The sequence below is a fragment of the Zychaea mexicana genome (assembly GCF_025766255.1).
Source record: "Zychaea mexicana strain RSA 1403 chromosome Unknown BDB00scaffold_3, whole genome shotgun sequence".
NCBI classification, from domain to species: Eukaryota; Fungi; Mucoromycota; class Mucoromycetes; order Mucorales; family Lichtheimiaceae; genus Zychaea; species Zychaea mexicana.
In genome coordinates this window covers 508,880-525,915 of record NW_026516666.1, presented here as the reverse complement: position 1 = coordinate 525,915, position 17,036 = coordinate 508,880, and the positions used below count along the sequence as shown (strand labels likewise).

The 17,036-nt window shown below is 41.9% G+C and overlaps 1 protein-coding gene across 1 annotated transcript; it reads left to right on the top strand.

Annotated features, from left to right (window-relative positions):
* Positions 1-8,009: 8,009 nt before the first annotated feature.
* BDB00DRAFT_797579 (uncharacterized protein) lies at positions 8,010-8,905 on the top strand. Its single transcript, XM_053121554.1, has 2 exons — positions 8,010-8,550; positions 8,658-8,905. Exons 1-2 carry the CDS (start codon positions 8,160-8,162, stop codon positions 8,783-8,785), a joined length of 519 nt encoding a protein of 172 aa, XP_052985230.1. The 5' UTR covers positions 8,010-8,159; the 3' UTR covers positions 8,786-8,905.
* Positions 8,906-17,036: the final 8,131 nt, after the last annotated feature.

The window sequence follows — 17,036 nt, the reverse complement described above, 5'->3', positions numbered from 1 at the left end:
ATTTTCTTTTGTTGCTGGCGATACATGAACATTATTTTTGGATATGGCCTTTTGGAATATTTAGTCAGTAATTCATTCATTTTATTTAATTTAATTTAAATGAATCCTTTTCCCAGTTGATTGATCAACGATGTCTTAGTGTTCGGATTGTTTTTCCCCTGGTACGTATTATTCTATGCTTATAAAAGTATTTATTCCATCATATAATAATATTGCATCTTTATATTTTGACAGACACTTTTCAATCTATTTCACAAAAAAAGAACCTGCATTGTCAAATGCGACACAATTCTCGATAAAAGATTTAAAAGCTTTCCCGCATTCCAGGGACCTTGAAAGGATGTGGCTTTAAGCTGTCGCGAGCAATTCAGGTGGACTTGTTGACTATCCGTGCCATGACAAATTCCTCCACCTGGCGGTGGTAGCAAAAATCTTTGTTTGCTGTTGCCTTGTGCTTGGTAGTCGTCGAATTGATCTTGCCTTCTCGTATGGTTCTTTTGCTGATGCGTGTTGTGTTGAATAGGTAAATAAAAGGTCGAATGTTTATATTTTAATAGATACAATGAAGGGAGGATGGTAGTGATAGTTTGTTAGGGGTTTTTGGTGGTTTATAGTAAATAAGCGCATCAAATTTCTAACACCTAACATTGATGACCGATCTAAAGCTAATACTTTTATTGTATACGCAATAGAGCAAGAAATCAATATATCCTATCATCCTACAGACCAAAGACTTTGTAATGAAGCCTCATACGAATCTGACAAGATTGAATGCCAGAGATAGCCATCATAATAACTCTGTTTGACGCGTTCTCTTCTTGTACACCGCTATTGCAGTCATTGTATTCCCCTCCCACCTTTTTTATTATTTATCTGTATAAAGATTAACAATCACTCTGGATGAGAGGACTGTAACTGGAAAAGTGTATCGATGACTTCTTCAGCAAGTAACAATTGTATTGAAATGACGTAGCTGTATAAAGTAATCATTCTCTATTAATAAGGACTACAGCACTTGTGTGACAAGATAGCCTACACTCAGACCAAGTTGTATAGAAGATCGTCCATGGCTCACGCGAAGCAATATATATATTGTTGAACTCTATTACATGAATAAAAGATCACTTTGTTATGGATGATGTTGTCATATTCCTTACGTGGATATCATTATTTACGAATCCTACGTAATGTTAAAATCACTTTATGTCTAAGATGCATAACACACAGCATACAGTAATCTTTCGAGATCATGGCCATGTCAACGAAACCAATTACGTATAATTCGCCTCGAAGAACCATTAGATTATCTGAATATATTACAACACTCCTGACAGTAAATATCAATCCGTAGCTCTTGTTTTCAATCGTGTATTATATTTCTTCCCTCTCTCCTTTTCTCTTTGACCATAGGAGTAATCTAACACACTACGCAAAGCATGTTAAAACATGAAGCGCCGCACTACTGTATATCAAATGAACTTTTAAACGCATAGATACTATATACTTATTTTAAATCTTGGGAATACACTGTGAATAGACTATAGAGTATTTTGGCATATATACGATGTAATATTATCAACAAGTATATAGCAGTATATAATGATAATAAAGGTTGTTATGACAGGGAAGGAGAATATATGCAGTAAGATGGAATAGGCATCGAGTGGGTTATCGTAGAGATCAATGTTATTTGGATGATTTATCTCGCGTAGGTGTAAAAAAAACATCTGGGTCTGAGGTTGCTGAGGTGCTTATGTGTGAGGTGCCATTTGTTTGTGCACGGTCTTCTCTCCTTCTTCTTCACAACGGGACCCGGATCAAATTTCGTAATCTGAGGTGCTCATTCTAATTGTTTAACATATAATTAGTCTCTGTCATCCCTTGAGACAGTGCCACAGTAACCAAAAATGCCCTCACCTTCCAGTAAACCAGTAATCCGAGTGTTTTGTGAAAATCCTCTATATCATCCAATGTTGTTGGGAGGTACACGTTGCCAATAGGACAAGAAACAAAACATCCATCATATCGTCTGATCGAGATAATTTTTCCTTCCGCCCCTAAAAAAGATAATTAATTGAGGACTCAAGACCTTTTATTATAGCAAAAAAAAGTATAAATTTGTTTATTTACCTGTCCATTCCATGGATAAAATGGAGATATCATCCTTGGCTTCTTCTTTTGCATCAAACGGTAATCGGAGCATTTGGAGGAGGACGCAGGCATTCACCCGAAGGTTTTTGTTAATTGTTTGTCTTGCAAGCCATCATCTGCCCCAGCCGATCTCCGTTCAGAGGCAGAAAGCTCAAATTCGTCATGTTCAACAATTACATCAATTTTACAGCTCATGGTACTTGACACCTTCTCCTTATCGCCAAAGGTATGTTCATTTGACTGGCGAACAACTTTTGTGGCTATGCTACACTTTTCACCCCTTGAAAAAAAAAGTAATTTAATGCGGATTTCAAATTTAGATTGGCTGTACAATATTAAAATGTAGGTATATGTCGTTGAGAGACAGAGAGAAAACTAATACATAGACGCCACTATCAATGACGCTAAACGCACATCCGCTTTCCTCTATGATGGCCATCTTGATGTTCCTGGTGTGTGCACATGCATTATGAGACCTTACAGACTGCGTGCAACCCGGTCGAGCATCGATGTTTTAATGCGAGCTGCTCTGTGCTATTTAAACAAGAAAAGAGAGACTTGATTTATATTGCTTCCCGATCAAAACCACTCTCTTCCGTCTCTTCTCCTCGTCCACATAAAGCACTTCGTTTCTCACTCCCACTTCTCTTTTAGGGAACGAACGTCACCAACAAAGGTAACGACAAGCACTAGCAGACGCGTAACGAAGGTGACCTGTAGATAAGCAATGTACCAACAACACCACCAGAACGATGGCCGTAGCGTCAACAGCAGCAGCCGCAACAGCGACAAGAATGAAGAGTTCTTTTTGGACGATCATCCTAGAGACAATGCAGATGCACCGCCAGAGTACAAAAACGCAGGGACATAGACAGCGAGAGTCTGCTAATCTCCTGGATGTCACACGCGCCTGTACTTTCAAACGCGCGGAAGAATACAAAGCGTAGTGGGGCTTCTGTAAGCATTGTTCCGATTGCCACTTGGAATCACGGATCGCCGGTATAGCTTTCCAAAAGACAATGCCCCCGTCATGCGCCCTTATCGATAGCCTAGACCTTGTGTAACCTCAGTGTCGAGTAAAAGAAAAGCGCGTCAATTAAGTAGACACTTGATGAGAGCCTTGTAGAAAGACGAGACTAGTGTGTACGTGTAGCCTGGAGAGTGCACATTGCAAAGGGGAATGTCAGTGAGGTTGCATTCCGAATGCCTCGGGAGACGACAGACCCATAGTTTGGCGTGTCCAGAGTGTGCTTGTCGGTGTAACATGGCATCACCTGGGCTGGCAAGTGACGCTGTCAATTTTCTTTTTTTCCTTTTTTGGATCAGCTGCCCAAGCGAACAGATAAGATATAAAAGCACTGCATGGAAATAATTTCTGCTACTTTGCTCCTCCCTCTCTCTCTCTCTCTCTCTCTCTTTCTTTTCTTTAAAATCATGAAAATTGTGACCAAGATTTCGAATGCAAAAAAGTACCCGTGCACAGTGTCGACGAGCATAACGATGAACCGGGATGGCCGCGTCCAAAAGTTTGTCGTCTCAGCCAGGACTACCCGTAGCAGCAGTGGCAGAAGCAGTGGCAGCAGCAGTGACAGTGGCAGTGGCAGCAGCAGTAGCAGTAGCAGCAGTAGCAGCAGTAGCAGTAGTAGCAGTGACAGTGGCAGTGGCAGCAGCAGTAGCAGTAGCAGCAGTAGCAGCAGTAGCAGCAGTGGCAGTGGCAGTGGCAGTGGCAGTGGCAGTGGCAGCGGTATGTAGTAGTAGCAGTATGTAGATTAATAAAAGCATATTTTTTTTTAAAAAAAAGGCAGTATTGCGCTGTATAAAATCAAAAGATACGTCGCCGTATTTCTGCTGTTACGTACCCGTGTGTGTGTTTTTGAGTGTGTTTTTCAGTAACTTAAGTCATCAGGCATGCGAATGGGCCCACGAGAACTATGGGGACTCAGGCACAGGATATGATTATTAGACGCTAAAGTCGCTTCCCAACTGTTGTGACGTGCTGACTAAAGCATTCATTGGTGGTGAAGACCGTTGGAGTGTCCGATGGATACAAGGGATTATCGCGTATATTCGTTGGTTTGGCCTCGTCGCGGCCAGTAGTAGATGCATTACTCGAGAAATCATTCCGAATGTCATGGCTAAGATGCACAAGGCTTGTTGCCGTGCTTTCCACATTGGATTTACATCTTACGACGCTCAGGATAAATCAAAAAATGAACGAGGAGACGCGTTTAATACCACTACTACGTATGGAATGCCACCAACTGCAAAATTCAACGCTCAGTAGTAGAGTGGTATAAGGATACCGGGATTCCTCGGGCGGGAAAATGCTACGACACCATTCATTATACCAAAATGTCTCCGCAGCCGACAACAGCAGCAACAGCAATTGGTTGTCAGTAAAGCAAACTCATAAGCCTTACCAAAGAAGGGGTTTCATGGAGCGCGAAAAGCGAGGACATCTTTGTTAAGGACATTGGCTGGTACAGTACAGCTACTCGACCGCCTACGATAAAGACCAGATGTTGTAGGTCTGACGCACGTTCATGGGTAGCCTTACGACGGAAATTCATGTTCGCTTTCTGAAATCTTTAAATGCTCTGGAAAGCTTTCCAAGGCTTTCGAAGGCTTCAAAAAACATCAGGTTACGATCTTAAACATAGGACGTAATACGAGTCACAGTAGACATAAAACTTTTTTGCCGTCCGTGCTACTGCCTACATATGTGCTGCCAATCATCCTGTATACCCTGACTGCTATCTTCACATTTCAAACAAAAGCTAAAGTCATGCTTGCTAATTACATATTTCGAGTAGTGGATGTAAGGAACAACTCATGCCGACAAGAGCAATGTCAGGTGACGACGCGCTCTATAATTTCTTTTAAACGTCACATTGCTCCTACTCTCCTTTCTACTCCTTCTGTTCATCGACAACCTGGTTGTTGCGGCTGTGCCCCTTGGCCGTCACTGCCACTTCTTTCTTTGAATCGGCCGCTGTGGCATATTTTGACTTACTTGGAGTGAACTTGTAGCGATTTCCATGGTATCTGAATTGGTGCCCTGGAAAAACTTTCCGAAGCACCGTTCATGCATGAAATCATAAGAGATTTTTGGTGTTACTCACACTTTCGGAAATGTTCCCACTCGACTCTTGCCCCTCATGCATATGGTACACCGATAAGAGGCAAGCTTCAGTGAACAGAAAAGAACGAAACTCATCGTGATCGCCAAGTAGCGAGATGGGACGAGTGTGTGCATGGAGCCTGGAGCGTCTACAATGTGCAGGTGTTATCGGTGTGAAGCATGGCCCTTGAGAGATTGTCGCGATCCTTGTGCAACATCGGATGGTCAAACAGGTCAAACTGTGACGCCTACAAAAGAACTGGACTCGACTGCGCATTTCCCTTTCTCTTTCTTCTTCCTCACTGTCGAAAGATCTTTTCCACCTTTTCCACTTCATTGAACGATACCAATAAAAACCACTTTTCAGCTTCTTTATTGAAGGGTTGCCTTCTGCTACTTGATCCGAGTGGGTGTACGTGCAGAATCAGTATTCGTTATTGTTTTCGGCGTACATTTGCGATTTTCATTAGGATCTTTGTGGCGCAGTGCACGAGTCGCTATTGCAGCGAGCCCTATCCGTGAGCGCACTACAAGCCGTAAAGTTCTTTACCGCTGTGCACTCACAAAGTAAGTATACACGTAATTCCCCCCTTGACAAACTACTCTCACCCATCTTCTTCTATTTGTAGTGATTTGTTATTGGGAGGTGTAGGTGAGCGCACTACAAGCCGTAAAGTTCTTTACCGCTGTGCACTCACAAAGTAAGTATACACGTAATTCCCCCCTTGACAAACTACTCTCACCCATCTTCTTCTATTTGTAGTGATTTGTTATTGGGAGGTGTAGGTTCCTTTGGAACTGAGGCTTGTGGAGACCAAGGGAGAGCAACCTCTCCTTTGAGGAACGAAGGATTCATATACAAGCCGGTCATTTGCAAGCAACGATAAAAAACGTGTCTTCTTCTGTCTTTGTGTACAATAAATTTTATTGATTTCGTTTCTACTCTCTTGAAGAAGTGTTTGTAACTATCCTGAGCATGGGCTGATCAATTGACTATTTATAATAAATGCTTTTCGAGGAGCAGCTTGCTGCAGAAAACGAGACCAGCCTCTCTATGAATGAAAATTATGAATTGTGCATTTACCGGTGTGGTTCCGTGAACAGAGCGATCCATTCAGTGATTATACAACCAGAAGTGCGATCTCTGGCGTGCCGGTGGAGATTCTTTTTAAAAATTTGCTGACCACAGTGCATCCAACTTTATTCTGTTTCAATGTAAAAGAGCTTTAAAAAGGCGCCATCCATCATCATCATGGATACGCCAGAGTTCGGACGTGTCGGTGCTGCTATCTGCTTTGATTACAACTTTCCGTGGTATATCCGTCAAGCGAGTACGTGATACGAAGTTTACCACCCTATGCTTTGTTTTGGATCTATTTATGCTATACTGTTATACACATGTAGTTAGGAGATTCCACTTGTGAATATGGCCCATTATCATAATGGAGGATGAAGTGTAGGTCTATCTGCTCAGCCTCTGTTAGGCGTATGTGCGAAATACGCGACACATAATCAATTGGCTTTCGACCTTTATAATTACTTGCGAAACGGTGGTGTAAAAACTCGGCTAGTACTTATTCCTGAAACTAAGCACTTCAGAAAGCTTATTTATCGCCTAAAACCAACACCTGATTGGAAACATTATTTGTCGAGATATTACTTAAAAACTTTCAAATCTATTAATCGTACACGGCTAGATAGTTATGAATATATATGGTAAGGCTTATACCCTTTACTGGATAGAAGAAAACAGGATTCAATGTGGAAGCAATTTAATAACGATCATCATTTCGTTGACAGATTGTACACCTGTTTTGCACATAGTAACTTTCGTTGCAAACAACTTTAACATTTAGAAGCGTACAGTATATCACATTGAGGCCAATTTTACTGCGCATATTTTCTGCAAGATTTAACGTAAGCTTTTACTTTCGCGTATATTCGTCGTGAATGAATTGGCTCGTTATCAACGTCCTCTATTATTTCATAAACTTAAGGGACAATTACTTCTGTGGAGAGATATTTCTTAATTCTATCCTTTGTGTAATATGCTTATCCGGTAATGGCTATCTTAGGGCACATTTTGATCCAGAAATTGGTCGATACGTAGCGGCCTGGCCATCGTCGTAGCCCATTGAGGATAGAACATGGTCACTTGGCTTTGGCCTTGTTTTTTCGAGTTTTCAACTTTTATTGTTTCTATGTGGCCTTCCAGCAATTAAAATATACAACTGTTCACTCTTGGATTTTCTTTCGTATATCTTGAGTATATATACTTTGATTTGTTAATATTCTAAAGCTTATAGACTTGGCTAAATAGCGCATGTGCGTAATCTTTTGACTGCAATCACTGAGCGACTTCTACTTTAAGCACCTTCTTGGGATCAGCTACCCTTCACTGACACATAGCCCGTTCAATGTCGTCCTTAGTTCCTTTTAGATTGTTTGACTATATGCACGACCGCAAGCAAAATAAACTAGCTCCTATGATAATATCAAATTTCAGCCGACAAGAGCAGAAAAGAGATGTGCACTATAGCTTAAATCGACAAAGTTGGCAGCAATGAAGATTTCAAGATGCTGGGATTGGAAGTACACTTGATTCAAGTTCGTCAATAAAATGATAAGGGCTTTCCCAAACCCCAATTTTGGCAGTTTGGTCTATACAGTACATATTTGTACAAATACTACATGAAAAAGCATATTTTTTTGTGTTCTCTGGGACAACAACACAAATGCCGCACATCAAGTATACTCACATACCATTATACGATAAAGAATTCTTTCTTTTTTTTATTTCTCTTTCACACTTAGATATTCCTTTTTTTGGCTCTCCAACTTATATATAATAAAGTCTTCTTCTAAGTATATATAATACAAGTTAACTATGTCAATAAGCTGGGACACCGTAACATCGGCCATAGTCACATTTGTAGGTAGAGTGTCTGTTGGTTTTTTCATCACCCAAATCGCACACGTCTATTTATGGGACGGCAAGAACGAGAATGGTACATCCAAATCACCATGGGCACCGAGCCCTTCCAATTTGCCGTTCTACTGGAAAGGATATAAAGCTTTCCGTTTTCATAGCTGTCTCGCCCTGACGGATTGGTCGAAAAAATTACAGACTAGCATATATACTGTTAAATTGATCCCAAAGCGTGTGATTGTGTTGAGCCATGCTGACGTGGTGCGCAAGGCCTTGGTGGAGTTGGAACAGTCTAATTGGACCCGTTCTATCACAATAGATGCGATCGAAACAGTGATGGGTGATCAAGGTATTATTACATCTCTATTTTTACTTTCTTTCTTTTTTTTTGGAAAACGACCGTGTAGAATGTGAGAGAGAAAGAGAGGTGTACTCGTGGATATTAATGACTAAAAGGCAAAACGGTGTTTACGGCTCAATTTTCGGCGAATTGGGGACGCCTTCGACGAGCCATCAACAGAGTCATGCGTGATGTGGTTGTGGAAGTCAAGGGCTCGAGCACACTAGTGCAAGAAGAAGGCTAGTTCAATCCGAAATTGTTACGGTAAAGAATCAACCGAATGGCCATGGAGGCAGTAATTGAGGTGGTCATGGGCAAGCAGAATGGGTGAACGCATTGAGAGAGGAGATTAGATGATTTGGGGTTGTTGAATAATTAAAAAGGCGTTACAGATGAATGTCTAGTGGAGATGCTCTTTGTAATTCTCTCATACCTTCCTTTCTCCCTCTATGTGAGTGTCTATCTGTGCGCGAAGATCGGCATACTCTCAATGCAACGGCATGACATGGAAACTGGAGAAGTGGCGTTCCATCCTAGGATCAAGAACATCTTTGAATAGAATATAGTAGTTGTACCGCTATTTAGCGTTGCATCTAAAAAGAAGAGAGAGCATATGAGTATTGTGATGATAGAGCTTTAATAAAGATAATAAGGGACAAGATTAAGTATCTTTGAGATGATGTTTTATTCCAACAAAAGATAAAGCTCTTTTATATTCTAGCTATTAAGACGGCGATATCAATTCATCCGACTGATGGATAAACTATGTGATAGAGGATGGATCAAGGACGTATCAGAACTTCTCCTGAAGTCGTTATGTCAATCGGGCACATCTTTGAAACCGGCGTTAGCTGATGTAATGGCCGAGGTACCTGTTGATAGGTTCATTGTCCTGTTCACGTAAGGTGAATCATCCGAGTAAGAGATTTTATTCAATAGTGTTTAGCCGGAATGCCGTAGTGTTCATACGTGTGTGCTATAATGTTTAACCGAATATCTTATTGTTGATATCTTAAGCAGTGTATTAATGTGGTTTACCACAAGTATTGCAAATGTCGAGGATCTTAAATAAAGAGTTTGACCTATATGTGCATTTATTAGAGTCATCAGTTTCCCGAGCGAGGGTCGAAAAACATCATGATTGACGTGAACGAATGCAGGCAAGGAGTGATGACGTCCACGTAGTTGTAGAATACAGAGGTACTTGGTGTTTTACAGTATAGAAAATCACCCCACCAAGGGGCTCAGTAAAAGGATCAACCTGGAATTACATATGACGCTTAGCATGAATGTAACTCTCGTGGGAAACATTATCATAGATCCAACAGCTCATGGCTAGCAATGCAACCCTATGTGTGGCAGTAATATATGCGGGCCTGGCCTTGGTAGCTAATATAGTATTTTAATGCGGATTTCAAATTTAAATTGGCTGTACAATATTAAAATGTAGGTATATGTCGTTGAGAGACAGAGAGAAAACTAATACATAGACGCCACTATCAATGACGCTAAACGCACATCCGCTTTCCTCTATGATGGCCATCTTGATGTTCCTGGTGTGTGCACATGCATTATGAGACCTTACAGACTGCGTGCAACCCGGTCGAGCATCGATGTTTTAATGCGAGCTGCTCTGTGCTATTTAAACAAGAAAAGAGAGACTTGATTTATATTGCTTCCCGATCAAAACCACTCTCTTCCGTCTCTTCTCCTCGTCCACATAAAGCACTTCGTTTCTCACTCCCACTTCTCTTTTAGGGAACGAACGTCACCAACAAAGGTAACGACAAGCACTAGCAGACGCGTAACGAAGGTGACCTGTAGATAAGCAATGTACCAACAACACCACCAGAACGATGGCCGTAGCGTCAACAGCAGCAGCCGCAACAGCGACAAGAATGAAGAGTTCTTTTTGGACGATCATCCTAGAGACAATGCAGATGCACCGCCAGAGTACAAAAACGCAGGGACATAGACAGCGAGAGTCTGCTAATCTCCTGGATGTCACACGCGCCTGTACTTTCAAACGCGCGGAAGAATACAAAGCGTAGTGGGGCTTCTGTAAGCATTGTTCCGATTGCCACTTGGAATCACGGATCGCCGGTATAGCTTTCCAAAAGACAATGCCCCCGTCATGCGCCCTTATCGATAGCCTAGACCTTGTGTAACCTCAGTGTCGAGTAAAAGAAAAGCGCGTCAATTAAGTAGACACTTGATGAGAGCCTTGTAGAAAGACGAGACTAGTGTGTACGTGTAGCCTGGAGAGTGCACATTGCAAAGGGGAATGTCAGTGAGGTTGCATTCCGAATGCCTCGGGAGACGACAGACCCATAGTTTGGCGTGTCCAGAGTGTGCTTGTCGGTGTAACATGGCATCACCTGGGCTGGCAAGTGACGCTGTCAATTTTCTTTTTTTCCTTTTTTGGATCAGCTGCCCAAGCGAACAGATAAGATATAAAAGCACTGCATGGAAATAATTTCTGCTACTTTGCTCCTCCCTCTCTCTCTCTCTCTCTCTCTCTTTCTTTTCTTTAAAATCATGAAAATTGTGACCAAGATTTCGAATGCAAAAAAGTACCCGTGCACAGTGTCGACGAGCATAACGATGAACCGGGATGGCCGCGTCCAAAAGTTTGTCGTCTCAGCCAGGACTACCCGTAGCAGCAGTGGCAGAAGCAGTGGCAGCAGCAGTGACAGTGGCAGTGGCAGCAGCAGTAGCAGTAGCAGCAGTAGCAGCAGTAGCAGTAGTAGCAGTGACAGTGGCAGTGGCAGCAGCAGTAGCAGTAGCAGCAGTAGCAGCAGTAGCAGCAGTGGCAGTGGCAGTGGCAGTGGCAGTGGCAGTGGCAGCGGTATGTAGTAGTAGCAGTATGTAGATTAATAAAAGCATATTTTTTTTTAAAAAAAAGGCAGTATTGCGCTGTATAAAATCAAAAGATACGTCGCCGTATTTCTGCTGTTACGTACCCGTGTGTGTGTTTTTGAGTGTGTTTTTCAGTAACTTAAGTCATCAGGCATGCGAATGGGCCCACGAGAACTATGGGGACTCAGGCACAGGATATGATTATTAGACGCTAAAGTCGCTTCCCAACTGTTGTGACGTGCTGACTAAAGCATTCATTGGTGGTGAAGACCGTTGGAGTGTCCGATGGATACAAGGGATTATCGCGTATATTCGTTGGTTTGGCCTCGTCGCGGCCAGTAGTAGATGCATTACTCGAGAAATCATTCCGAATGTCATGGCTAAGATGCACAAGGCTTGTTGCCGTGCTTTCCACATTGGATTTACATCTTACGACGCTCAGGATAAATCAAAAAATGAACGAGGAGACGCGTTTAATACCACTACTACGTATGGAATGCCACCAACTGCAAAATTCAACGCTCAGTAGTAGAGTGGTATAAGGATACCGGGATTCCTCGGGCGGGAAAATGCTACGACACCATTCATTATACCAAAATGTCTCCGCAGCCGACAACAGCAGCAACAGCAATTGGTTGTCAGTAAAGCAAACTCATAAGCCTTACCAAAGAAGGGGTTTCATGGAGCGCGAAAAGCGAGGACATCTTTGTTAAGGACATTGGCTGGTACAGTACAGCTACTCGACCGCCTACGATAAAGACCAGATGTTGTAGGTCTGACGCACGTTCATGGGTAGCCTTACGACGGAAATTCATGTTCGCTTTCTGAAATCTTTAAATGCTCTGGAAAGCTTTCCAAGGCTTTCGAAGGCTTCAAAAAACATCAGGTTACGATCTTAAACATAGGACGTAATACGAGTCACAGTAGACATAAAACTTTTTTGCCGTCCGTGCTACTGCCTACATATGTGCTGCCAATCATCCTGTATACCCTGACTGCTATCTTCACATTTCAAACAAAAGCTAAAGTCATGCTTGCTAATTACATATTTCGAGTAGTGGATGTAAGGAACAACTCATGCCGACAAGAGCAATGTCAGGTGACGACGCGCTCTATAATTTCTTTTAAACGTCACATTGCTCCTACTCTCCTTTCTACTCCTTCTGTTCATCGACAACCTGGTTGTTGCGGCTGTGCCCCTTGGCCGTCACTGCCACTTCTTTCTTTGAATCGGCCGCTGTGGCATATTTTGACTTACTTGGAGTGAACTTGTAGCGATTTCCATGGTATCTGAATTGGTGCCCTGGAAAAACTTTCCGAAGCACCGTTCATGCATGAAATCATAAGAGATTTTTGGTGTTACTCACACTTTCGGAAATGTTCCCACTCGACTCTTGCCCCTCATGCATATGGTACACCGATAAGAGGCAAGCTTCAGTGAACAGAAAAGAACGAAACTCATCGTGATCGCCAAGTAGCGAGATGGGACGAGTGTGTGCATGGAGCCTGGAGCGTCTACAATGTGCAGGTGTTATCGGTGTGAAGCATGGCCCTTGAGAGATTGTCATCCATTGTTCGCGATCCTTGTGCAACATCGGATGGTCAAACAGGTCAAACTGTGACGCCTACAAAAGAACTGGACTCGACTGCGCATTTCCCTTTCTCTTTCTTCTTCCTCACTGTCGAAAGATCTTTTCCACCTTTTCCACTTCATTGAACGATACCAATAAAAACCACTTTTCAGCTTCTTTATTGAAGGGTTGCCTTCTGCTACTTGATCCGAGTGGGTGTACGTGCAGAATCAGTATTCGTTATTGTTTTCGGCGTACATTTGCGATTTTCATTAGGATCTTTGTGGCGCAGTGCACGAGTCGCTATTGCAGCGAGCCCTATCCGTGAGCGCACTACAAGCCGTAAAGTTCTTTACCGCTGTGCACTCACAAAGTAAGTATACACGTAATTCCCCCCTTGACAAACTACTCTCACCCATCTTCTTCTATTTGTAGTGATTTGTTATTGGGAGGTGTAGGTGAGCGCACTACAAGCCGTAAAGTTCTTTACCGCTGTGCACTCACAAAGTAAGTATACACGTAATTCCCCCCTTGACAAACTACTCTCACCCATCTTCTTCTATTTGTAGTGATTTGTTATTGGGAGGTGTAGGTTCCTTTGGAACTGAGGCTTGTGGAGACCAAGGGAGAGCAACCTCTCCTTTGAGGAACGAAGGATTCATATACAAGCCGGTCATTTGCAAGCAACGATAAAAAACGTGTCTTCTTCTGTCTTTGTGTACAATAAATTTTATTGATTTCGTTTCTACTCTCTTGAAGAAGTGTTTGTAACTATCCTGAGCATGGGCTGATCAATTGACTATTTATAATAAATGCTTTTCGAGGAGCAGCTTGCTGCAGAAAACGAGACCAGCCTCTCTATGAATGAAAATTATGAATTGTGCATTTACCGGTGTGGTTCCGTGAACAGAGCGATCCATTCAGTGATTATACAACCAGAAGTGCGATCTCTGGCGTGCCGGTGGAGATTCTTTTGGAGATATTAGTTTTATAAGTAGCTTTTTGACGCCATGATTCCTTCCCAATTTATATTTGATAACAAACATTCTGATACTCAAGTCGGTATCATGGAGCAATATATCATGTATTGATACTAAGCAATGTGTCCAATCAACTTGAGTAGCTCCTTTTTCTTAGCCCCATTTGCTCACATTTGGAGCACTGTATAACATCTACAAATAATAAAAACAATCAATGAATTAATGTGAGGTAGTATATATGAAAAATGTAATTAGCTAATAATTCATGCCAACTTACATATTTATGAGAATGTCAATAACCTGAAGATTGATGTTATCTTTGTTGCATTTTAGTTCTTCTGACGAGGTATTATTGGCCTATAATAGAAATAAAATATTAGAAATAAAATATCCATATGAGAAAATAGAAAATATCAATTTAATAATAAAATATTTCTTTATATTTATATTATAAAAGAAAGTAAAACATTTGTATTTAATGTCTATGAACTATCTTCTGAATCAGCCAAACAAATTAACTTATTAATCTCAAACGACATTTGATTTGTCTCTATAAATAAGATGCCTAAAACAAAGTAGCCTAGCCACTGAAGGCCTCCCGTACAACATCTTATCTCTCCTCTTCCACTATGACGACTTTTCGATTTCATCACCAACGTCTACAACGCCGCCTACATCATGCCATATTTTCTCGGTCTTGGTCAGAAACGTGTTTGTGCCTCCTCCCGAAGCAAGGGGATTTGACCTCCTTGTCAAATTGGAGACTTACAGTATCTAAACACGGATGTCAAAATACTCACCAGGCTTCTCAATGCATAAGTTGTGGAAGTCAGTCAACGAATCATCAACGAATATCAAACTGGGTCTCTACATGGTCGCTATATAGGTAACAATGGGCTTGCAGCCAGACTAACAATTGAACATGCACAACACAATCGCTCTCCCGGGATAGCACTGGCTCTGGACATGGCCAAGGCGTACGACCGGGTCTGCCAACCATATCTTGAAAATCTCGTCATCAATATTAATGGAGCCATCTCAGAACTAATACAACAAACCCGTGGTGTGCGTCAAGGCGACCCCATCTCACCGGTTCTCTTCAAATTATCCCTCTAACCACTAATAGTAAGCGTTTCACAGCACCCTCAGATAACAGGCTATCAGATCCCATCTCAGCAGGTGGCAGGTCCCACCCAACAGCTTACTCTAAAAGTCCTCACATAGCGGATGATTGCTCGCTACATACTCCTACACTATTGTCAAGATCTACAGCACATAGTGAGCCTACTTTATATTTACTCAGCGGCCTCTAATGCTAAGATCAACACCGAAAAAACACACGCCCTATCGCTCTCCGGCCAGCATTCGCCGCAATGGCAACAACATCTAGCTGGATACATTTTTTTCTCCTGGTATGCCAACAGCATGTCCATGCATTTATATGTCTCGGCTTTCCCCTTTATCACAACCCACGGCAGCGCGATCAATACTGGTAAGATCGTCAGCAAAATTAATACTGGGTGTTAGCTACATTTATTACGATCCCTGTCTATACGAGGACGAGCTACCATTTTGAATGTATTGTTACTATCAGAACTCTGGTATGTCGTACGAGCTTGCCCTGCACCTGCGCACATATTGGATAAAATCCGCTCGAAATGCCAACCTTTCTTGACTAGTAGGATGTGACCAAAGGTTTCATTCCAACTCGAAACGTAAACATGGTGGTCTTTCGATACTCCACCCAGCAGCACAACAATATGCCCTCCAATTGAGATGGTGTCAGCCTATATTCACTCTAGATCATTCCCACCACTCCTTCGCACACAAGTGGTTACTAGCTGTCGTCCAAGATATGGGCTGTCACGGCGACCCAGCCATGGGGGTTACTCTCTCGGGCTCTCCGACCAACGGGGATAACTAAGAAGGTTTCCACGCTTCGAAGAGTATGTGACACAATTGATTTCTTATCCTTTCATCCCTCTACCAAAACATAATTATCGACTGCTACCGTTCTGCAAATGCATATATTGGACATTATGGAGCCTAGCTGCAGACCCATCACCGCATTTCTTGATGACATAATCGGCACTGTCCAGCGTCGTCCAATACGGGTACAGGACGTTTTTGATATCAACCCCAACCAACAATGTCTGTGTTGAAAAAAAACACCCACAAATTAAGCAAACATCGTTATCTGACGTCGAAACTCATGCGTCACTTGGATCAGGGTATGCTCCAGTATCAACCATTCATCATCCGGTCATGCGTATCGTCACAATATTTTCCGGCTGAAATTGACCCACAGCTCGATGTGTTTAACATCTCTATGTACTGCAGCGATGAAAGCTAGAATCATCAATGAGCTGAATGGTAATAACTATGACGAATTCTAAAAACATTATAGTATAGTAGTATAGTAGAAGTTTATTTTGTTTTTAAAATTACAATGTTACTACTTACTACATGTATATGTATAACAGAAAACCACATATACAATATACAAGAAAAAACGAATTTCTTACTTTACCTGCTGTATGTTCCGTGTAATTTGGCTCACCATAGAGAAAACTCTTGTTCTGCCTGTCTTCTGAAGTAGGCTTTATTTCGGATAAATTATAACCAATGGTTGCGCAAGCACAAAGGGCGGCACCAGGGGTAGCATATTATGATTAAATATACCACCTTGCTCAATGCAGTGCATTCCACAAAAAAAAAGAAGCATCACATTCTCAGAATGCGTGGACATGAGCGTGTGGTTTTCAGCAGTAATTTTCTCTTCTTGTACAGTATAACTAGAATGTGTCACTACTGTCTGCAAGAAAAAAAAACTTTTTATTGTTCCACTATGTACCATGCAGTTATGTTACTTACTACAATATGTACGTGTGATGGTAACACAAAACGTCTACAGTTACTGCTTGAGCAGATAGAGAAATGCTATCGCATCCCTTTTACATGTGCGCAGCTATTTTCAGCGTTACACCTTGCTACTTGTGTCCACTTACACGAGCCAACGTCGACTGCATGCAAGAAGCAATGAAAAAAAGATGGAATTTTTTTTTGGAACGTTCAGGTTGTTCAA

What these genes read in the sequence shown, in the direction of transcription:
- BDB00DRAFT_797579 (XM_053121554.1), top strand. Translation starts at nt 8,160, where the DNA reads ATGTCAATAAGCTGGGACACCGTAACATCGGCCATAGTCACATTTGTA. An exon ending in AACAGTGATGGGTGATCAAG is followed by an intron (nt 8,551 to 8,657) that starts GTATTATTACAT and finishes AATGACTAAAAG; the next exon opens with GCAAAACGGTGTTTACGGCT.